The 24201-nt window shown below is 35.1% G+C and overlaps 1 protein-coding gene across 5 annotated transcripts in view; it reads left to right on the plus strand.

The window, feature by feature from the left end:
- Positions 1 to 24201, plus strand: part of LOC124423835 (janus kinase and microtubule-interacting protein 1-like) — a 38352-nt gene that overhangs the window by 10940 nt on the left and 3211 nt on the right. For 2 of the 5 annotated variants that reach the window (XR_006942171.1, XM_046962083.1), the window contains exons 7-12: positions 19838 to 19924; positions 20242 to 20358; positions 20771 to 21097; positions 21177 to 21404; positions 21802 to 22689; positions 22849 to 23100. Coding sequence is in view for 1 of the 5 variants with exons in the window: in XM_046962083.1 (XP_046818039.1) it covers positions 19838 to 19924; positions 20242 to 20358; positions 20771 to 21097; positions 21177 to 21404; positions 21802 to 22689; positions 22849 to 23100 (1899 nt within the window). In the remaining 4 variants the exon portion in view is untranslated. Of the gene's footprint in view, positions 1 to 19837; positions 19925 to 20241; positions 20359 to 20770; positions 21098 to 21176; positions 21405 to 21801; positions 22690 to 22848; positions 23814 to 24201 lie in introns of all 5 variants that reach the window. The other 3 variants (XR_006942170.1, XR_006942168.1, XR_006942169.1) reach the window with 3 other exon arrangements.

The following is a 24201-nucleotide window of genomic DNA, read 5'->3' on the forward strand; positions in this document are numbered from 1 at the left end:
TCCGAAGGAGAAATCTTTCTAAAACTTTGTCGTGCTTGATTCTGCTGACTCTTCGTGATATCCATGGTGGTGCATACGTATCTACTTACATTGTATATACGTATATAGATATGTTATTACATAGGTAGGACGTGGGTTGTACGTACTAACATAAGGTAGATGCATATACGGAAGGGCATTAAACGTGCGCATATTTGAATATAATAAAGCTTAAATGTACGCATAGTGACTTAGCAGTGTGGATAAAAGAATACTAACGTGCCTACGCTAGCCAGTGTCCTTCCTTTAAAGGTCGCAATAGTTGCTTACGATTTGAAAAAAGAAGCGCCACGAGAATGTCAGCTTCTTACCAACTGAGATTATTCTCCTTCGTGGAAATATTTTGTAAGTTTCTCTTTCTTTCTTTCTTTCTTTATTTCGAATAATAAGTAAATCTTATTGCAAAAGATGCATCGTGTGATAACGTAAGATGCATGAAGAGAGAATTTGAAAAAAAAAAAAAAAAAAGGAATAACAAAGAGGACCCTCGGTACGCGTTATTATTGCTTCTCTCAGTACTTAGTATCTCCTTGAGTATTCTTCTTCTCTCAGGGCCATCCGAGAATATGATATCTCGTAGTATGGTAACCGAGTGGGTGGTTCAACGAGTTATGTGGGTAGACGGACGGGAGATAGGTTAGAGAAGAACTTGGTGGGTGTTTAGGTGAGTAGGCTACGACACAAACGGCAAACGAGAATTATCTCTGTGTGTGTACATACATGCGTCTATACGATATAGGAATATACTATATATATATATGTATGTAAATGTGTGTGTTTAAGAGTCATATACATGTATGTAAATATATATTTGTCTCATGAGTAGGTTTATATATGTCTGTCTGCTGTGTATATGCATACACCGAAAAACGTAGCTACGTATATACATATAATACATAAATTTTGTATGCAAACGTAGCAACGTGCTCGGGTACGTGCGAACATATTACGTTCGAAATAGAAGGAATGGACGGGTGTCTCTTCGCAGGTAGAGAGAGAGAGGTTTCACCGACTTGGACTTCGGTCTCCCCTTCAGTCTTGCTTGGACGTCGGGCGAGCGCGCACGGTCTTTGGGATCGTGATTTTTTTTTACCTTCAGTTAGCTTTCTTACTTCGGTCAGAGTTGACACGCGAGTACGCGTATTAGTACCCTTTGCGATTTTTTCGATTGAGTTTTAGGTCCCATTTTTCTTTTCTTTCTTTTTCATTTTTTCTTTTTTTCTTTTACTTTCGTTTCCTACTTCGGAGTAAAAGTTACATTGATTCGTACGGCAGATAGAAAAAGAGACAGGGTGGAAGAGAGAGAGAGAGAGAGAGAGAGAGAGAGAGAGTTTATAAAAAAAAATATAAATAAGGGAAATAAAGAAGATAAAAGAAGAAGCAGGACTTGGTCGGCGGAAAACGCCGATGTCCGGCACCGTCAACGCGGTCCTTTCATTCTCGTTATATGTGTTCTCAAGGACGACGCGCGCCTCATGGGGTTCGCGTGGAACGAGGTAAGCTTATTAGATAACTTTGCATTTTTTCTAATTTGTCTATAGGATATAAGTAGAAGAGAAATTGCTTGTACTTCTTTTTTTTTATTCCATCGTAAAAATAAAAAATAGCAACGTTTTCAACATCGAATTCGCGATAGGAAAGGCAAGAATTCGATATTTCTATTCCGTCTTTCGAAAGAAAAAAAAAAAATCGTATGACTAGACAAGACGTATTCGCGAAAGACACGAAAGGTATCTTATCGATCGAAATTCGAGACAAGCCGGAAGCGAATGAACTCGGGAAAAGTCTCCCGAGTTCATCCGCTTTGCGAGTTCAATAATGTTTTAAATGATTTTATTTATACGAACGATAAAAATAAATGTGAAAGAGGACTATTAGAAATCGGATAAAAGATTAATTCTTTTTCTTCCTTTCCTTTTTTTTTATGTTTTTTTTTTTTTTTTTTTCATTTGTCGTTCATTCATCTTTTTATTTTGTTAACGAATGATTAAATACGCATCTATAATGTAGAATTTAGCCTCGAAAAGAAATCGGAGACGACGAAAATGAAAAAGGGTTGTCTATCTCGAGGGAAAACGTGTTTCGCTCTCGTCTTTCGCGTGTCTCCTTCGAACTCTCGCACAACTGCAACGGCTCGTCGAGTTTTATTGACCTAAAAAGCCGTCGGCGACGCGAACCAGCAGGGGGTATAGGTATAGATACGTATGTAACGTACAACATTAGAACGGAGGCGCGTGCGGGTGGTCGACTCGGTTCTCGTTATCCTCGAGATACGCGTTTCTTTTCTTCGACCAATCCCCACGATTCATGTATATATACTCACACACATGTGTCTAGATATATTGTACTGTCTATCCATGCATTCATCCACGCCTACTTTCGCGCGAGAACGAGATTTCGAGAAATGCAAAGCAGGTAGTCGCTTGATATCGTTTACAGACTCAACTTATTCTCATTTTCAAATACTCGTATTCGTAAAACTATTCTGGTGATATAAATTAATGTACGATTAAAAGAATAATTGATTACTTTTGCTATCGTTCGATGACTTTAACAAAGGATTCGAAGAGATTATAAATGTAAGTATAGGGTGGTTAATGTTATCATGTTAATGTTACCTTTCAAATGTGAAGATGTAAAGGTTGTGGGCACGATCAAAAATCCCTTCGGGATCGGGCAACAAATAAATATCATATCTATGAAGAAAATTTAATAACGTTATTCCAAATCCAATTATTAATTAATAATTAGTGAATAAAAGTATAATATCCTTTAAATTTTACCAGATAAAATTCGCTGATTGAGAAATTCATTAAAATATTTGTTAGTGTCTGAAAAATGGAGAAATGACGTATGATGATACAAGTAAATGTATACTGAATTCGAAAGTGATAGTCAAATTTAAATAACGAATATGATTATCATCATAATCGTTAATCTCATCAATATACATATATTACATAAACGCCCGGCGAAGCATTGACCGTACGACAATATATCAAACTCTACGAAATCTCAGGGAAGAAAAAGAGACCAACAACAACTCGACCATGAGTTAGCGATCTCATTCCCAGGAAAATCGGCATAAGTGTCAGAGGGCCCGAAAGCATATATTCTCCGCGTCTTGTGTCGCAGAGAGAGAGAGAGAGAGAGAGAGAGAGAGAGAGAGAGAGGGAGAGAAACTGACCGTGGGAAAGGCACACACAGGCTCTCCTCGTCTACTTGCTCGAGATTCGCGTTCGAAAGAAAGCTGCGTGCACGCGCTCGCGAAGGACGAGATATATAGGCGTTCCCATTGCAAATTGACTTCTCGAAGGCTCTTAGACAACACCGTTTGACTTAGCAACCTAAAAAAGATTTTCTAGAATCTAAAGTCCGATGAAAGTATAGCTCGTAATACGTGCCGTGATTTTCATTCCCTCGTAGAAATCGTCTGGGTCGGTTTAAAAAAAAATATAGAAGAAATGAAATAGAAAAATTCGAACAAAGCGTTTTCATCTATTTTGAAGATATTATTGTCTTTTATACTTTGTTTTTATTCAGAATACAAAATTCTATGGGCTTTTTTTAGATAGGCCATATTGTTCGATATTTTTTCTTATCGATCTTTCGTACAATAAAGGTTACAAAGAAAAATAACTATTGGACGGGTCTATAGTTCAACTTTCTATTTATTACACGTTAAAAATTGACTAAGAAAATTTTTATTATCTTCGAATATTCCAACTAATCTTATCTTTCCTTTTTTTCTTTCATAGAACGTAAACTTTTCATTCGACTTTTTCATAAAAAAAAAAAAAAAAAGAAAAGAAAAGTTTCCATCAATGGTTAAAAGTATAACTAAAAAAACAGAGTGTAAGATATTATTGATCGCACGGAGTTATCATTGTGACGTAAAAATGGGTGCAGTAGCTCGAAGCTTTGTAATACGAATCCTCCCTTCATACCTTCAGGTAATAGCAAATTAGTAAAACTTGGCAGACACAGGAAGAGATATGACGAAGATCGTCTGGAAGCATGATGAGTCACAGCTTACCAAGAAAAAAACATGTTTTGTTAGGAAGAAACTTGAATGATTAGGAAACATATTTAGGAAAAAATAATAAAAGAAAGATAGAAAAAGAGAAAGAGAGAGATAATTATATATCAAAGATGTATCGGTGGTAGGAGATAAAAGAAGAGGGAAAAAAAAAAGAAACAACAACAACAAAATATTGAAGTCACCAACGTCTCGAGTATTACGCGTAAGCATAATGGGATGCGCGGTAGGTCCCATGAAACGCGTTCTCGTCGCACACGTTAAAAGAAATACAAAGAGAGAGTCTTAGGTGCACTCTACGTGCCTCATACAACACACAATCGAGCATGTACGAGTGGGCACATAAGTGCTGCTCGCGCGCTCACCCATCTCTACTACCTATCCCTCCTAACCACCTTCATTGTCCTCCTTCGAGTTAGAACACACGACGAATACCAATGACTCTCTTCGCGATGAGCAAGGAAAAGATAGGAAAAGAAGAAGAAGAATAATAAAGAGAAAAGCAAACGATATAGCTAATGTACGTATATATGTACATTTCAAATCCTGATTCTGTAGGTTAACAATAATATTTTTTTTCTTTAGAAAATACTCGTATTTATCGTTCGTTTAATTTTTTTACTATAATGTACATTTCATTACGAATAATTTATTTTCAATCTAATAATATTAAATAATATTTTTAATCTTCGTACTAATAACTTTTTATTGAATTAAATGTCAGCGACATTACAGCGATAGCTTGACTGTGCAATGTTTTTATTTGTGTTCAAAAAAACAAAAAAAAGAAGATAAAAGAAGGAAATAATATTAAAAAATATTCATAATAAATTCTCTCTCTCTCTCATATAAGAATTTTTACTTTTTTATTTTTCGTTATTTGCATTGGAGTATTATTCTCATCCTGGGTTAAAAAAAAAAGATCCAGTGAAAAAGTTCCCTCGTTATTTTCTCTTTGATGGTACACCGAACGCCGAAGAGAGAAAGAGAGAAAAAGAGAGAGAGAGAGAGAGAGAGAGAGAGAGAGAGAGTAGCCGTGGTAGGTTTTCTTGAGGGACATAAGAAGAATCAACATTGCAGGAAGTTTTATCGCCGATAGGGGGCACGGTGGTAGGTAGAAAGCACGTAGCCGGATAGCCTACCTATCGGATGATATCATACATTTGTTCACGCATACCATCCCGTACTTAGTCTCTCTCTCTCTCTCTCTCTCTCTCTGTCTGGTCGTAAGTGTTAGGGATTTTACTATCAGGATCTTGGACATAATCGAAGACCGAATTCGTATGATCAGATTTGTACAAGCGAATTACTTTTGCTCCCATTTTTTGATTTGTCCATTTTTTCTTGCTTTAGATTTAGTAATTGAATAATTTCCTTTTAATATATTTTGATTAATATATAATAATTTCTTCGTTGTAATGAATATCTTCCCTCTAAACAAATAAATAAATCGGAATAAATAAAAGTATATGTACAACAATCACAAATCTGAAACAAACTCGTATCGGTCATAACAAATGATGGAAAAAATTTAATAACAATTGAACCATTTCCAGATATTCATTTTAGACTTTTTACTTTAGATCTTTTTTACTTTAGACGAGGGAGATCATTCGTTTAATGATTTCGGAATAGCGCGATCCGACTGCGTGACAAATCGACGTTCTATCGCGTGTCAAGACTACGATTGCGATAGGGCAAGAAATACGATGGACAATGGTGTTGTGAAACTGGGACGAAGGATGAATGGCAAAGCCTTGTTTCCTGCGAAGTTTTTTCTTGTTAATCTCAACTATGCATGCTGCGTCGATGGTGCGCGTATGTGTACTTTCATTTTTCAACGAATGATCATTTTTAATTGTTTTTAACGGATGAAAAATTATTCTAATGAAAAATTATTTACAAATAATATCAACTATCTAAATAATAATCATTTCATACTTTGATAATTATACGTGATTAATAATATCTACTATTTAATATGTGTATATATATATATATATATATGTATATAAAGATTGAAAAAGAAATAGCAATAAAATGATCATTATCTTGAGAGATAATCGTACAACATTTATCCCTTCTTATTTGGTAAAATGGAAGTTAGCTCGCGTTTACCGCATCTAACGACCAACGGGCATCTTTACGATACACGAACATCTTTAATTGAACTTTTACTCGTGGTCTCGTTGTTACATTGAATTTCTAAACGCAATAAGAATTCGAGATTTAAACGTACTACTAATCACGAGACACGTGTAAAATGATCAGAACAAGAACGTTTCGATAATCTATTTTCCCTTGTCTATGGAAACTGTGTAATTTATAGTATATCTATCTTTCTCTCTCTCTCTCTCTCTCCTCCTCTCTTTCTCTCTGTTTCGCTGAGCGAGTAACGGTCCAGTTATCGAAGTGGACCTACATACATCGCGAGATCGAAAAGCTGAGAAAGGAGAACGACGTTCGCGTGTTTTCCACCATTACCAAGCCAGAAATGGAGTTTCACTTTGTTTCTAAATTCGCGTATCAGCTCTGATCGAAATCTGAGTTGCAATGAAAGTTCTTTTGATCGAACGAGATCGACCCTCGATCCTTTCGAACGATCGATCTGATCTTATCCAATCGGATCCAATCCTATTCGATCTGATCTGTTCTGATCTTTTTTATTTCGTTTTAACAGAACGAAGAGTAGATATCTCTCATCTCGAATTGAAACTCGAAAGGTCGTTGGTTATATGCTCTCAACACGCGGCTGCCACGTTGAGCTACTTTTCGAAAGAAAGTTTCCAATCCCTCAGGCCGTCAGATGTATGAAGGTACTTATGTACGTATGTATGTATATGTGTATGTACGATGCAACGCGTTGCATAGGCCCACGGCCATCAAGTACACTGGACAGTTCCCTCGAGAAATTGTCTCCTCCTCGACAAGAAGAATTTCACTACCTACTTAAAATCGCTGGATCTTTTACTAATTCTGCTAATTCTAAGATCAATACGAAGTTCTATCAAAAATTCTATCAGCTTGTAAAATATTTTCTAATCTCTTAAATTAATACTTTAAATAACAATATACATATCTATGTATAATGATATAATTTATTCCAATAACAAAGTTAATCAAAAGAACGATCTATTAAACAGTAAAATAAATGAAATAAATGAAATACTTGAAATATATCTAATTACTCACTTTAGAAAAAGGAAGATAAATAGATCAGGATTCGAAAGAAAAGGTTAAAAGTGATTCAATAATCATTTAATTCGTCGGCTGGTTCGAAAGAAAAAGGGAGATCGTTGAAGGAGGGTGTAATGAGTCGCGCAAGAGGGACGTTAATTACGGGTGGGAATGCGCACTCAGTCCAGTGGACGTTATTAATAACTCAACCGCGAATACCGACTGGAATTACATACCACGAGAGGCGTGAGTCTGCGTAAGCACAGCCTCTCCCACGTTTGCAGCCTGTATCGTGCGTTCGAAGGGAAGATGATAATAATAATAATAATAATAACAATAACAATAATAATAAGAAGAAGAAGAAGAAGAAGTAAAATAAGCTGCAGAGTATTCAGTTTTGTTATCTCTCTTTCTCTCTCTCTCTCTCTCGTTCTTTCCCTCTATCTCTCATTTCTTTTTTAAATCAACCACAAACTTCAAAATATAAGTTACCAACAACCCTCTTACATACACGTGGTAATGTGTCTACGGTTTCACTAGCGTGATCCAAAGACACTATCGCAAGATCATGAAACGATAAAGATGACGCGATGTGCCGACATTTTTCTTTTGACTTTTCTCGTCTACATCGATACTACATTCGCGGTTACTACCCTTGTCCTTGAACGTACTTGTACATTGCACCTTAGTTAGCTCTCTGCTCATCTTTACTTTTGAAAGAGAAAGAGTTAGTGCGTGTACGCGTGTATGAATGAATGAATAACTCAAGGTATTTTACATAGAAATCGTTATCAATAAAAAAAAGAAATAATTGCTTGCGAATTGGGTTGGAAAATGAAAGAGAAAAGTTTTTTTTTTTTTTTTTAATCTTTTATTTGTCTTCGTTAATTATATTTCCCAATGATTTTCTAACAACTATTAATACATTAAATATTTCTAAGGCTATGAATTATTTTAATTAGATTGTTTCTCTTCCAATTTGTTTTATTTTTTCTTTTTTTTATCTTTTCATTTTAATACCGTTTCATTTAGTTGAGAAAAATGTTGAATATATTTTCTAGATCGACTCCATCCTATAAAAATAAAAAAAAAAAAAATAAAAATAAATAAATGTGTCAGTAAAATAAGATGACGTTCATGATGTTCGATCAGTAAACAAATTTTAACATTAAAATTTAATGAGTCTTTTACATATTTGTTCTTCGTCGCAGTAATAGTAGTAGTAGTAGTAGGTAGGTAGTACTAGTAGTCACGTTTTGAAGTTACCGTAATCAACGTTTGAGAAATTATTTTCGTGCTACGTTGATTCTGATTTCCTTTTTAGACTACTAATTTAATCAGGTTAATCGATTCCAAGTCTTAATGGGTTAAACGCTGCACTGAGATTCTGCCAAGCGGAAACGATTAGACCACGCGACCAACAAATACCGGAGACTTTACAGCTCGTCGTAATGCTACGCATTTTACTCATGAGCACGTGCGCTCACTGGTTTGTTCACGTTTTACAATCGATTCGCATATCCGTGACTTCGTACATGCACGTATTATCTACCTTTGCATACCAAAACGAACACCAATCGATCGATTGATCACATTCTTTTTTTTTTTTTGCAATGAATCACACGTTTAAGCTAATGAGCTTTTTTCAGAGAATTGAAGTTGTATATGTGAACTGTGATGAGTCAATTGTTATGCTAATAATATTTCTTACGTTACATTTACTTCAAACAATTTTATTGTTTATCCCTTTCTATAATATAATTTACATAAAAATAATATCCTTCGGTAAGTAATAAAAATCTTTAAAAACAATCTTTTCAATGGATACTATCAAACATTCACGATTGTATTCACAAAAATACTAATTATGTGTCTTACAATAGGGAATAAAAAGAAATGATGCACGTGCAAATTAACAATCACGAAAGACTTCATGGGAAAGAAGATTCTTAAAAAGAAACCTTCTCTCGATGGATTTTCAAAGGACGACAAAGGAACAAAAGTTCTTTTCACTTTTCATGAATGAATACGCAATGGTCAGCAGATTTTTTTTTTTTTCTTTTCTTTTCTTTTCGGAAACTCTCATCCTCTCTCGAGAATCCGTCTTGACTTTACTGCATTGCGACTTTCCTCCTACTCCCACCATATTTCTTTCTGCAGTAATGTAAGACGCATTCAAAGCGCGAATGGCCAGAAACAAACTGGACAGGAAGTCGAGACCCTGATCACGTAGTCCGTCGTTCCGTCGATCCTTAACAGGATCCTTGCCTTCATACGACACGTCGAACGGCATACCGACGACAATTAGTCCATGAGCACAAGACTATGTAACTTCCTTTCTGTACTTTTTCTCTTTTTTATCTTTTACGTTAGATCCACTGCGAACACGACAAATCGTTTTACCAGATTCAACAGTTTCTTGTTGAAAAACGGGTTGAAAAAAGATCGACTCATGGTGTGTAAGTGAAAGTTTTGTAAAAAGAAAAAAGAAGAAGAAGCTAAATCATAATCAAACTGATGTTATCTGCTTTTTAAAATTTTTTATTCGATTTTTATCGATGGATTTCGTTTCTTATTTTACTTTCAAAATAATAATGGTCAATGTATAAAAAAAAAAAAAAAAGAACAAAATCGAACGAATGAAATTTGTTAATGTTCTTAATTGTTATACGTCGTTAAATAAAGAAACTTTTGCATTAACGCAAATACATATAACACATTTTTATCTGCTGATCGAAAATGTTGTGAAGGCGACGAGGAGATCATTGTCGTCGAGATCAGGTGAAAGTGACTACGAGACAGTAAGGGGCAAGGCTTTGCCGCAGGGTCCTTGCAAAGCGTAGCACGTATCCTCTTAGGTCCGGTCTGTCTGTTTACAGAGTAGCCTGAGATATCCAACGTCGCACCTGCGAGTTCGATTCAAATTACGATCACGCAAAATCTATACAACGTGCTATCAAAATTTCTTCCTTTTTCTCGGTCGTTACCATTCCCTCTTTTTAGTTTTATTTTCTCACGATTATTTCTACCGATGATGGAGGAAAAAAAAGATATATGTATATTTTGTTTATTCCTTATTAACCAATAAATAAAATAATAATAAGTTATTCTTAATTTTACGTATTAAACATTGTGTATAATAGTCAACATTAAGCACAATTTTTTAACAATTATCTCAGATAATTACATAAATATCATTAGTTGTCAATGAACGAAATTGAATGTAGGGATACAACACTAATTATAAACTATTCTGAAATATTAAAATAAAAAAAATACACACTTACACACACACACACACACACACACACACTTGCGCAAGATTCACGTTCTAGTAGAAGAAGAAAGTCTTTGAGAAAAATTGACATGACATTTTTGCCCCTGGTTAAAAGAGAAATCATTAAAAAGGATCATACCGATTTCTATGATTTATCGATCGATTACACAATCCGAGTGTCGTCGAAGCGAACAAACGAATAAAGTTTAAAATCGTCGGATACACTTTAAAAAGATTGCTCGAAGGCAAGCGTCTATCAGCTTCTTGTCAAGGTGCTTTGATTTGTGGGAGCATAAAGGTGAGCTCTCTTGGCTTCTCGAGCAACTCAACTCTTTAGTGCGTGCGTTAACGAGGCCAACGACAATCCAGACGACAGGCTAACTGAAGAACGAAAAAGAAAAAGAGAGAGAGAGAAAGAGAATGCACGTTCCAACGATTCTCCTTCTATAGCTCATATCCATATCCATATCCATATAACAACATATGAGTCGATAGCATGAAACATCCGGTACGACGTGCCTGTAATCGCATAATTGCTCCCTCCAGCTACAGTCTGACAGACAGAGAGAGAGAGAGAGAGAGAGAGAGAGAGAGAGAAAGGGATAGAGAGAAAAAGAAGGGGAAAGAGAGAGAAAAGTTAGGGACAATGAACGAAGGAAATACAAAATACTTTGGTGTACTTCGACAATGTCTCATCAATCCTGACGTCAACTCATACGACTTACGAAGAAAGCCTTTCAGGGCTCTTCTTGGAGTTTTCAAAATAGTCATTTCACTGGAAAACCATTCTTGACTGTTAATATTATGAAAGATAATATGCTTAGGTATTATTAATTAGCTTGGGGTTGGGTCTGACCAAATTAAACATTTTACAATACGTCATTATTTACGTATTGTTAAATTTATAATACTTTTATTACAAACGTAATAAAAAACTATACCGATAGTGTATCGATTCTTTAAAATGAATCTAATAAATTGTTTTCTTATTTTTCTTTCTTCGTTTGTATTTCTTTTATTTCTGAAAGGCCGTGTGATACGTTCGTCAAATTTCTCGAAGAAAATAATGCAATAGTTCATCCCCCTTATCCTCTCCATTGTACATATATGAAAAATAATATAGTCCTTTGATATGATACTGAAATAATTGTTGTTAATAACAAGAGTCGTTCGTGGATATGATGAGAACAGGTGGAGCTGCAGAGAACACGTAGCTTGTACCAAAGAAGAAAAGGATTAAAGAAAGAGAAAGAGAGAAGCGCGAATAACGGTAAGGCGACACGCACTCGTTTCACCTGTCCCAATATGCTTATACTCGATATAGTCAGTGGGCCGGCTCCAAAGTGGCTCGCAGTTCACGGGAAGAGTGCGGCAAGAGGGGTATGAGATAAAGAGAAAGAGGAAAAAAGACGAAGTCATCCCGGTTCTTCTTTTACCTTTCCGCTACGCCTCGATTTCCTAGTACGACGAGTCAGGCGAAAATTGATACGTGTTCTACTGCTTAGAATCTTTCTATATTTCTTTCTATAGAGTCTTCTGGTACCGTTCCCTGACTTATAACAATGAGAAGCCTCCAGCTATTTCATACATATGTTGCTTTGTGACGTTGGAAATAAAGAGAGAGAGAGAGAGAGAGAGAGAGAGAGAGGTAAAATGACATATTTTATATGACGTTTATATGTGTATTTAAACATTTGCCTCATATGTATAATTAATATACATGTATGAATGTATATGTGTATGTACATATGCAAATATTTAAACACACATTCACATATAATATTAACAGTATTCCATTTTAACTCATTGACCGCCACGTCATCTATATTTGGATTGCTGCAAGGTCCCTGTCATTCAAATATACAAATAATTTGCAAGAATATTTGATAATAAGTTCTTTTTATTTCGCGGAATAAGGTTCTATTAAACAATTCAATAATTCCGCGTTTTTCCGCACAATTTGGGTAAGAAAGGATTTATTGTTATGTAAACGATTCCGCTCTCTTTATAAAAGTTTTGAGAGTTTCGAGAAAAAAAGAGTTTAGGAATCACTGTACACGCTGGTACTAGCGTGACAACTAGGCTATTTAAACCCCATAAAATGAAATAAATTCAATTTATATTGAACCAGGAGTGGTCCAATATTTTCTCCTGAGATTACCTGAGCCGCATTGGGTGAAAGATGCGGTGTACACTGTCGATTATTCGCTGGCAATGAGGTCGCTAACGATCACTAGATACAAGGGAATATATGAGTACGTTCGCACTGTGATCAGGAATCAGTGACGACCAAGAGAACACGAGCAATTCGCTTATCGCCAAGATCAGTGAAATGCATTGATCAAATGCACGCGTTAACATTATAAGCAACTTTCTTGGAGACCGGACACTGGCGAATGTAGCCTTCAAAGAATCCGAGACGACCGTATTCACAGCTTGTATGTAAATCCACTAGAGAGATCAGAAATTACGATACTAACAAATTTGATTCGTTCCGAGTTTAATCCTCTGATTTTTTTTTTTTAATCTTTCCTTGGCCTGATCATCGGTAACTAACCTAAAAAGCGCACGCAACCGTAGAATAATTGTTTCTACTTGGGTTCCATAAAAAAGAGAAAAATAGAAAATAAAATGTAGTAAAAATATACATAAGTATAAAATTTTCTTGTATTTTTTATTTTTCTTTTTTTGAGTCATGCTTCATCTTCGCGATAAAACATTCGATATAATTTTATGTATTATAAACTGATCGCCATTCCGCACGTGGCTTCAACCATATCACTATGCGACGTCATTCTTATTCGCTTGACTTTCCTTGTTGTCGATGTTTTTTTTTTTTTTTTTTATTCGCAAAAGCAATTACATTTCGATTGTAATTACTGAACGATCACCGATTGAAGCTATTACATACCGCAGGAAATTTCCGCTGGACCGCATTACTTGCTCTATTGGCCTGCAGATTGGACATTACTGTGTTAGCCTGTCAACGTGTTAATTGGATTCCTATTGAATACAATTTTCATCCCATTTATTATTCTTTTACGATTGACAAGACTCGTGCAGCATTATAATATTTTTTTAATTGTCTATTTTAAAATAATAAAATCTTAATGAGGATTGTAGACAATATCCGTTTCACAAAAGATGATTCTGATCAAGGTGACTGACAAATCGTATAAATTTCATCGTTAGAAAGTCTTCAATGATTTTACGCAATAATATCCCGTAAGAGTGAGAGAGAAAGGGATTTTAAGATCCATACATGACGCCCACGCAGACGCTTCTTCTATTAGAAAATTAGAATAATACGGATCGAAAGTGTGCACGATTCTTCCAACGCAGATACATTTCTTTCTCGTCATTAATCATCAATGAATTGAATCATACCGCTTGAAATAGCGCATGTGCCGTTGATGAATGAAGTTACCAGGAGCAGCGTGACGAAACGATGTGTATTACGTCCTGCATATTTAAAATCTGGAAAGTATGGACTCTCGATAATTTTCCAAAGTCAAGGAATCGACGTAAAAACAATTGGAATCTTTTCATCGAAGAGAATTAAAGAAGATTAAAAAAAAAAAAGAAATAATTTCAATCGCCGTGTCATTTTTTTGTTTGTTCATATAACTACAAATATTATTCTTTTTTAAATTCCTGTCTCTCTTTCTCCGCTTGCACTATTATTATGAGACGGATTGATATATGTATACAAATAAATCTGATTGGTATTATAATAATATGATAATTTGTGTCAGCTATAACTCGATTCCCGTGAAATTAAGAAATAATACTCGACCGGATGTCATAGTGAGCCATCGAGTCTGCTATTTCACATCTTTTTCAATATCAAAGATGCGATGTTAGAGCAGATGTTAGAGCGATAAAGAAAACGATAACTCGAATAAGAAATATCGTGTTCCACGGAAGAATCAACGACGACAGACAAGAAACATGCTTCCGATCGTGGATAGAAATATACGCGTGTCTTTCTTGACGAGAAAGAGAGAGATAGAGAGAGAGAGAGAGAGAGAGAGAGAGAGAGAGAGAGAGAGAGAGATTGATTTACCGTTTACTTATGCTCACGTCCAAGATATCGCTTGCGAAAAGATTTCGTAGAAACTCGTACGTCGAAAAGAGAAATCGTCGAAGTTGTCGATCGACGTTCTCTCTTTATTGAATGAGTAACTTCCGTCTCTCGGACCATCTTTCGTTCTTCTATGTTAACTTAGATATGCACGTGTATGCGTATTTGTTTGTTTGTTGGTGGTGTAGCATAGATGTACATATATATGAGGAAGAAATAAATATCGTGTAGATGTCCTTTGCTCTTCTCGATAATCTTGTAAATGCTGGACGCATCCTCGTTGTGTGTTACTCAACGACGAGATAAGAAGAAAGCACATTACAATTTCTGTTATCCGAGAGCAAATGTATCCTGAATGGCGACACACTCAGTCTAATGTATTCCGAGATCATCGAGTATGAAAACATGCGAGTACTTTTAAGTCTTACTTAAACTTTTTACGTGTACTTTCGGCACAATTTTTTTCTTTCTCTTTTTTTCTTCTTTTTTTCCCTCTCTTTTTGTAGTAATAAAATTATTAAAAAATCTTCGCAGTATTATTTTTAATGGTAAAGATAAGATTTTATAAAGTGTGCTTTAGTGAAACAAAAATATATATGTACATATAAATATTGTAAATATAACGATTATACGTAGAAAATATAAGGGCGCTTGTTATCTAAGGTAAATATTTTGCAAAGGGATTATTTTTTAAACGATTTGTGAATGAATCTTCGAAAGCAGACAACTTCCTATTTTGCATAAGCGTTTCACAAAACTATCTTCGAATATCGCGTATACGATACATGATATTCTATGTGCACATGTTTTGAAACAACTGGGAGAATGTGGTGTAAGATGCACAACATATAGTGAAACAAGTTCGAATCGTGAGGGCACGTTCGTGTCGAAACCAAACATCGTGAAAATGTCTGTGCGTCTGTGTGTTTATGTGTGTAGATATATATAGTTTACAAATATGATGCATCGTTTCACATTTTCCTACACTATTGTGCCTTAATATATTTTTTTTTCTTCTTTCCTGTAATAAAAACATTTTATTTTCTTGCAAATTTATTTCTTTTTTTCTTTTTTTCTTTTTTTTACAATTTCAGCGTTATTTTATTTCATTTAAAATGAAAAGACTCGTCGACGTTTAAATTTGAAAATACCTCTCGGTAAAATCGAATATGAATATTTTTATATAAAATTCTTCATTCGTCATACCGCACGTCATATGAATTTATACAACAATTCACTAGACTCGTCCACGATCTCTTTGTTATTCTTTCACGTTAAATTCACATTTTATTATATAGGAAGAGTTTAAATTCACATACTTATTTAGTGAAAAACAAAAATATATCCAAATTGTTAATACGTGATTTTTATATCGTCGAATAACTCGTATAATATAATAAATTTTAAATTCTGAAAATAAATTGAATTGTTTTATATAAAAAGAAAAGAAGAAGAAGAAAAAAAAGAGGAACAACTAATCGTCTTTCGAATAAATTATGATATATAAATAGTAGAATGCGTACATATGTGTATGCAAAAAAAAAAAATCATCTGTACGTACTTGTGCTTTTGAAGTAAAACGAGGAAACGTGGCATTTAACGAGCGCAAAGAGAAACGAGTTTGGATTGTGCGGGCACGTGTGTAGCTCGAAACGAGACGGGCCAGCAGACATTTACATACTTGTGTATAGAGCGCAAAGTGCACGACACGCCAAGTGCATGCAAGGTGTATTCGACTCTCTCTCTTTTTTTCTCTTTGGCAAAGGGAGAATCAAAAGTGGCAACACTCTTTCTATATGCCATTTATGTGTGTATTTCGAAACGGTAATTTTAAGTAACTCTTTAAAAAAAAAAGACACTTTAAAAGTGGATAGCTTTTAATTTTTTTTTTTTTTTCCATTTTCTTTCTTTTCCTTTTTTTTTTTCAAAAGATATATTCGTTCGAAAGATAATAATATTCTATGAAATTAAAAACCTTTCGACATTCAATCGTTTTATTCATCAAAATGAAATGTAAATTTAAGATTAAAAATTTTTGATTCTATGCTTTCTGATTTTCATCTTATCAGTCTATTCTGTCTATATCTGTATATCTCTCTCTCTCTCTCTCTCTCTCTCGTTTCTCATTCATACGCAAAGAATATGCAGGTCGATAAGGATAACGAAGGCGAGAGGCGTTCATTCGGTCGAGCAGACTGTGCTTGGCTCTCTTATTCTCTGTGTTAGGGGGCCAACCTAACGGTCCTCGCGAGATGATGCGATGCGGCTCCTTATACGTTTGTGATACGTCTCTGCAGCATCTTCTCCGACATATGAAACTTTTACCTCGTTTCCAATATGTACAAAGTATTTGAAAATTTTCAAGCTTCTTTCTTCTAATCAAATTACATAATTTGATGACTCTACGTTGAAAATGTTCGATGAATTACAAAGAAATTATAAATTTGTGTCTTCGTAAAAAAAAAAAAGAAGAAGAATTAAAAAGAAAAGATCATTGTTACTAATAAATTATTTACCACTCTAATCATTGAATGAACACTTGAAATTCTTTAATTTCTATAATTAATAACACGTTTTATATATATAAATAATAATCATGCATTATAACAATCCTTTTCAATTATCCTCTTTCGTGTATAAAACGGACATATATATTTTCCGTAAATCTAACGGTTCCCGTTCATCTAATTCTCGTTAAAATTTACAATAACTCTTCTCTCTCCATCTCTTTCTATAATCGAATAATCGTATGGTCGAAGCATATTCGAGTATCATTCTGGTGATTGACGGACATTAGAATCGATCATTAATGTCGGTAATTAACGATCTATCCAATTTATTTTTTTTTTTTTTACTTTAGAAGATATCAAAAACAGTTAACTATTTATCTAGCTTTAATTTATCTCTATCTATTCTCGTCGAGATTGCTGAATATATATGTAAAACGTAATAACGTGAACTATCTTTAGTAAGATTCATTATGTGGGTCATTGCCTTATTCGTCTTATTGTGGAGAAAGCAACAGAGAGGGATAAAAGAGAAAGAGAGAGAAGAAAGATATTGATTGCAGGGTCAAAGTTCATTACCTGAACAGAGTTCTTGTTTAAAATTGTACAATTATTATAATCAGAGATACGTAAATTTCTCTTTTAAGCCTCATGTGAGCACTCATTCTGCATAATGAATCTAATAAAACGTTTACTATTCTCGATGCATTATATACATACATTTACATACTTATACGTACGTATAATGTGTATATATGCTGAATAAAGATGACATTGATTATAATTGCAAACAGTAATTTTTTTTTTTTCTCTAAGACACATATTTGTCATCAGGTAAAACGTTATGACTTCCGGTAAAAGTAAAACTTTTCGCTTATTTCTTTACGAACGATCGCGGAAGAATCTTCAAAGATTTCTGTTTTTTTTTCTTTTTCTTCTTCTTTTTCTTTTTTTTTTTTTTTTTTTTTTAATAATTTCTTCTTGACGAGTCGAAAGTTGATTTCCCAAGAGTAACGCTAAATCATCGGAAAGCTTGTTAAAAGATCTTTTTTTAACTCACCTATAGTATCTATGATCGATCATCGTTGAAGTTAGAGATCTGTGTATTATAACGTCCGTACATATACATATGCCTATGCGTATGAATATACATATGTATATATATACACATATATGTATATATATATATATATACTTACGATAAATGCAACATCTGGTAAGCGTTCTCGCTCGATTCGAGCGACCGATCACTTTCGCTAATCGAAGCCATGGTATTGCCAGTTTGTCGACCCGATAGAACGTGTCTCTTATCCAATTTTTATCAACTCCTCGTTTCTCTTAAATTCCTTTGCCGTTATCTCTCTCTCTCTTTCTCTCTTCGTCGTACATAGTATCTTTTATTGAATGTGATCGAGAAATAACAAAGAGAAACGAATTTTCAAACAAAACTTTCAATATTTTCGATAATCGTTTGGAAATTTTGAACAATTACGAGTTATTTTTATCCGCCAAAAAAAAAAGAAAGGAAAAAGAAAGTTGAAAAGATCTATTGGAGTAAGATCAATTATATTAGATGATATCGATTGATCAAAAAGAATGACATATTCGTACAAAACTCGATAGATCTCTTCGATCTAAGTGATCAAAGTACATACATAGACGCGTTCCTCTGATCTCGTCGAAGGATAAAAAAAGAAGAGTCGAGATTGATAGGAAGGAAGGAGATAATAATGAAAACGTAACAGCTCGATGACCGGATCCATGTCCGTTTCGTAACTCCCATCCGCACTTTCCCTGTTCGACCGATACGATCTATTGACTCTTTTTTCATCGTCATTCTTCTGACAATGACCGTGTATTCTTCTCTCTCTCTTTCTCTTATTACTTCCTTCTCCTCCTCACGGAAATCTTTTCTCTTTCTTGTCAGGAGTCATGACATTTGGTTCCCTTGGAACGACAACGAAAGGATGACGAAGACGTTTCCGATCGAAAGAAAATTGTTTCTTTCTCTTTTACAGTACAGACTTTTCCTTTTTTAGCATAATGTCGTCTGAAAGGCGTGTTAAACGTGGCCGTCGCGACTCCACGATCGAGAAAGTATGACACAAAAGCACTTTCTGCACTTTTCTTCTCGACGACAATCGTTCATTTAACTTATCTCCCTCTTATCGTCTCATATTTCTTTTTCTGATAAACGTTAAGTATTATTCGTATTATTCGAAAAATAATGCTAAAACCATTGCGTTGTTTGTCTTTATAATAAATAAGATTTGCAATTAACGTTAATTATTACGAAAGAGAAAAAGTTCGAATAAAGATTGAAAGCCTCGATTTCGTAAGAAAAATTTTAAAGAAATATACGTGTACCCTAATTATTACTCAATAATCAAACATTTTGAAAGACGGAGAGGGAGAGAAAAATTACATACATTACGAACTAATTTTCAACTTGGCGATATTATTGAACCGATAAAAAAGAAAAAGAAAAAGGATAGATGATTATCTAATTCCATAAAAAATTTTATCTAGTTTTAGTTTCCCTTTGCTGTGGAATGAAATAAATTCAGTTTCTAGTCTCACGATGTGCTCTACTTATCGACTATCTTTTTTTATTTCATTGCCATTAATTCGCACCACGAACGAGGCTCGTTCATTTGCTTGTGCGTAAATATACGGTCGATAGTGGTTTAATAATAGCTTCGTTCTTATTGCAGATGCGGAAGTTACAGGACAGCGAGAGAAACGGACCGATCCGGTCGACGTCTCGCGGAGAGAAGAAATTCCTCGCGGAGGATCATACCGTAAGTCCTTATTTGATTGCTTTATAATTACATTACACTTCAATATAACCATAATAATTGCCATGGTTTATGTAACAAGACGTTTTCTAATATCAAACGTATTTCCTTCCGTCAAATTTGTGAAGAACATGAAAAAATTCTGCGCATTTCTTTTTCTTTTTAATATCATCAAAACAATTTGTTTGTTTTTCCTTATTTTTTTTTTTTTTTTTTTTTGAAATTAAAAGCAAACACAAAATTATAGATACATTAATAATTCGAAAAGATTTGTTTATCTTATTTTTTTTTTTTTTTTTTTTTTTCTATACAAATTACAGTTGTATATTCGCGAAGACGGCTGCGACAGAGCCATAGCCGAGATCGAGGTCGAGCGCCTTCGTGAGCTTGCGCTTGAGCAGCAAGAAGTTATCGAGATACTCAGGCAGACAGTCAAGGTAATGAATTTCATACGTGAAATAAATTAGAAGTGATTCTAAAATTGATTCTATAATTCTAATTATGAAATTTATTTCGTTCGATATATACAAAAATATACGTAGATATATATATATATATATATATATATATATATATAATAATGATTTATTCAATTTTTGATAACGATAAAAATGAATTCCATCATCGAAACGAACAGTTGTAAAAAGAAAACATTAAAAATGAAAGAAAATTTGAAGATAAAAAAAAGAAAAGAATGAAGAAATAAAAACAAAAGGATTCAAAAGATTAAATCTTATGAATTCATTAAATACCTGTTGGTTAACTAACTCTCTCGTTTATATAATCATCGCTGTTGTCCATTCTCTTGTACGTAACAATAACGGTGTCTGTCCTTCACGCATGGGAAAGGAAAAGGAACGAAAGCTCGAGCAACTGTCGAATAAGAAAAGGAAAGAGGAATTCTATAGGCAATGGTTGGAACTCGAGCCAGTGGCCGAAGTCGACGACGAGGAGGATCATGAGGAGGGTGACAGTGCCCTTTCCAGTGCACCATCATCCCTCTCTCCTCAGCCTGGTGGTTGTGGACAATGGCAAGGATCAGGTGTCACCAGAGAAGCTTACGAAGCTGTTCTTATCGAAATCGAGGAACTCCAATCGAAACTGTTGGACGAACGTCAGGAATTGTCTCGTGCGAAGACCGAAGTTCTTGATCTTGAAAAAGCCCTTCTGCAGGAGGTAAACAATTTTTATTTATGAATAAATCCTTTTCTTTATTTTAATCTCCTTTTTGTTGATTTTCTTTTTTCCATAATAGACGAGATGCAGCAATCGCAACAAACAATTGGAAGAACTGAACGAGAAGTTGCGAGCGACCGAAGAACGAGAGGCTAATCTCCTGGTGGAATTGTCCGAGTTGAGAGAACAAAACGAACTTCTAGAATTCAGACTTCTCGAACTGGAAGAGTCACCCGCTCGTAGAGAGAATCCTGATCACACGGCTGATAGCGGTATTGTCTCGCCGGAACTGTTACATCCGAGCAAGGTAAAAAAAAAAAAAAAAAAAGAAAAAGGAAAAACTCTCATCGTTGGTAGAAAGAAAGAGGTAATATTAGAATCTTGTTCGAATGGGAACGTTTCCATATATCGTATTTCAATAAGAATGAAAGATTCAGCGAGCATTCGCTATTGACTCTCTTATACAATCGCGTTTGAAGGTTACTTGACAAGCGCACTTACGAATGCACTTACGCATATTTTATATGCATATTATTATATAATAAAAACGAAGAATTCATTTGAATATACATCTAGATAACAAGTATATAGGATATTTTAAAAAAGAAAAAATACAAACATTTCTATAATACAAAATCTCATAAAAAGGAAGAAGAAAGCGCATACTCACACACACACACACGCATATATACGATTGATTGCAGGATCAGGCAAACAAGCAAAGAAATCGTGCAGTGGCTACAGTGATCCCGTACACAAACAACAATAATTACGCTACTACACGTTCGATTTCGCCCGTACCACGAAAACCACCCCTGTCTCTTCAAGAAAGTGGTATTTTCGAAGAAGAAGATGAGGAGAGCTTAGAGATCGAGCTAGCGAGTCGTGGAACACAAACGGAGATACCTTCCGGTGAACTATTGCAAGAGGTTCAACGTCTTCAGGAACTCCGTGCACGAATTCAAGAACGTGCAGCTAAAGTAACGAACCCAACAATCTGCTCGATCGATCCAACTACTAGAACCTGTCCACCGCTCGACACGGACGTTGATTCGATCGTTCAATTGTCGTCCTATCAGGATCGCATAAGAGATTTGGAAGAGAGATTGGAGGCTTACGAAGAGGCTGAAGAAAGGCAAATCGAAGAAAGGCGAGTGACGAAGCAGAGGGAAGAAGAATTGCTCGATGAGAATTACAGGCTAACGGAGAGGGTTTACTGGCTTGAGAATAAATTGCGTAACGTCGAGGAGCTCATAGAGAATAGGAGCAGAAGTAGAAGCAGCGATAGGCTTCGTCTTGATGAACAGAAGAAAATCGAGAATGATGAACAATGTGACTGTCAGATCGTTGAAAAGAGGGAAACGATAATGGACACCACCTCCGTTGTACCAGAACAAAAAACAAAGGAAGAACTTAATGATGAAGAAAACGTAACGATGGAAGTAATGGAGGAAGTACTGAATCGTTCGAAACAAGTCCAAACGATTGCTACTGGACCGATCGAGGATTGTCCTCATTGCCGAGTTCATCAGACGACTAAAAGAACCGAGCAAACAGAGCGATGGATTGCGCCGGAAACACGGCGTATTATGGTAAGAGATAATATTATAGTTTGTTTTGTTTTTCAATATAATATCTGGCTGAATAATGTTTATTTATTTATTTATTTATGTTTATAAAACTATTCATTCACTAACTCATTCGTTTGAAATCAAAGCAAATTAAACGGGATATCCATTTTTAATTTTCAGGTCGAAGTTGTCCAAAATTCTGCGGAAGTAGTCGAAGAGGTAGCAAAGGAGGCCAAAGAAGAAGAAAATGGCGATCTTCTCGACGAAATGGATGGCAAGGAGAAAAACGAGAACGACGGGGACCTAGGAGGAAGAAGAAGAAGAAGAAGAAGGATCTCGCAAGTTCCCGTGACGTTGGAGGAGAATCAAAGGGAGAACGAGTCGATCGATTCGGTCGTTACCTTAAACGACGAATTGGAGTCCGAAAAGAAGGTTAGACAAAGGCAGAGTAAGGCTAACAGGAGAGAGAGACAAGATTATTCGACAAGAACGTCGAAGGGAAATGTTAGGTTATCCTCGAAGAGGGTTAAACGCCGTGACGAGTATTACGAGCGAAGGCATCATCGATTGATTTTGTATCAGGAGATCTGCGTTTAGAAGTAACCAATTAGTGCGATAGTTCATTTCGGTGATTAGAAGCGGAACACGAGTGGAAGTATATTTTTCTTTTTTCTTTTTTTTTTCTTTTTCTTTTTCTTTTTTTTCTTCTTAAATTAGATTTAATATCATCGAACTGGGCGGCCATAATTGTGTTGATATGAACCGAACGGCCCAACTTGAGTTTTCTTTTCCTTCTCTCTGTTTTATGTATAAGAAAAAAGTCGCATAAAGACAGACTATATTCGATAGAACGATTGATTAAAGACAAAATCTCGTCGTCTTATGGCTAAATGATGATCGTCGAAGGAAGATATCGCGGAAGAGGAAAAAAGAAGGGGAAAGCAAGAGACGGAAGAGTCGAGGAGAAGATGGAGGAAAATTAACTGAAGTTTATCTTCCGGGATAACGCAATGTCGAGCTCTCGAAAGGAGCTCACGGATTCGAGGAAGGTTCGTAAACCGTTGAGGAAGCATGGAAGACGAGACAGACATGGTCTCCTTGAGTTGAATTTAGATCAGCGACCGACTACTCGAAACTGGCCCAAGGTCAGTTTTCGTCAATCCGTTGTCTTCTTCGTAAATTGTCGCGTTAGTGCCGTAGTTTACAAAATAACGCTGCCATTAGACACATTTTTCTCAAATTTTCCTAGTTGTTTTTATATATTCTTATATACATTTCTTGTTCTCTCTATATATATATATATATACACACACACACATATTATGCATATGCTATTACACCTCCTTCTACTTCGCTCGACTGGTTCTGTCGCTTCGTTTTACTTTCCATCTCAATTTTAATCGTTGATTAATAATAGGACGTATAAATAGTTTCGTCGATTAGTGGGTACATGTCTATATAGTCTCTAGTGTATAACCGTCATTTTGTTATTATTTATACTTTCTCTATACTTTTCTATTAGCAATAATAGCC

The sequence above is a fragment of the Vespa crabro genome, chromosome 4 (genome assembly GCF_910589235.1).
Source record: "Vespa crabro chromosome 4, iyVesCrab1.2, whole genome shotgun sequence".
NCBI lineage: Eukaryota > Metazoa > Arthropoda > Insecta > Hymenoptera > Vespidae > Vespa > Vespa crabro.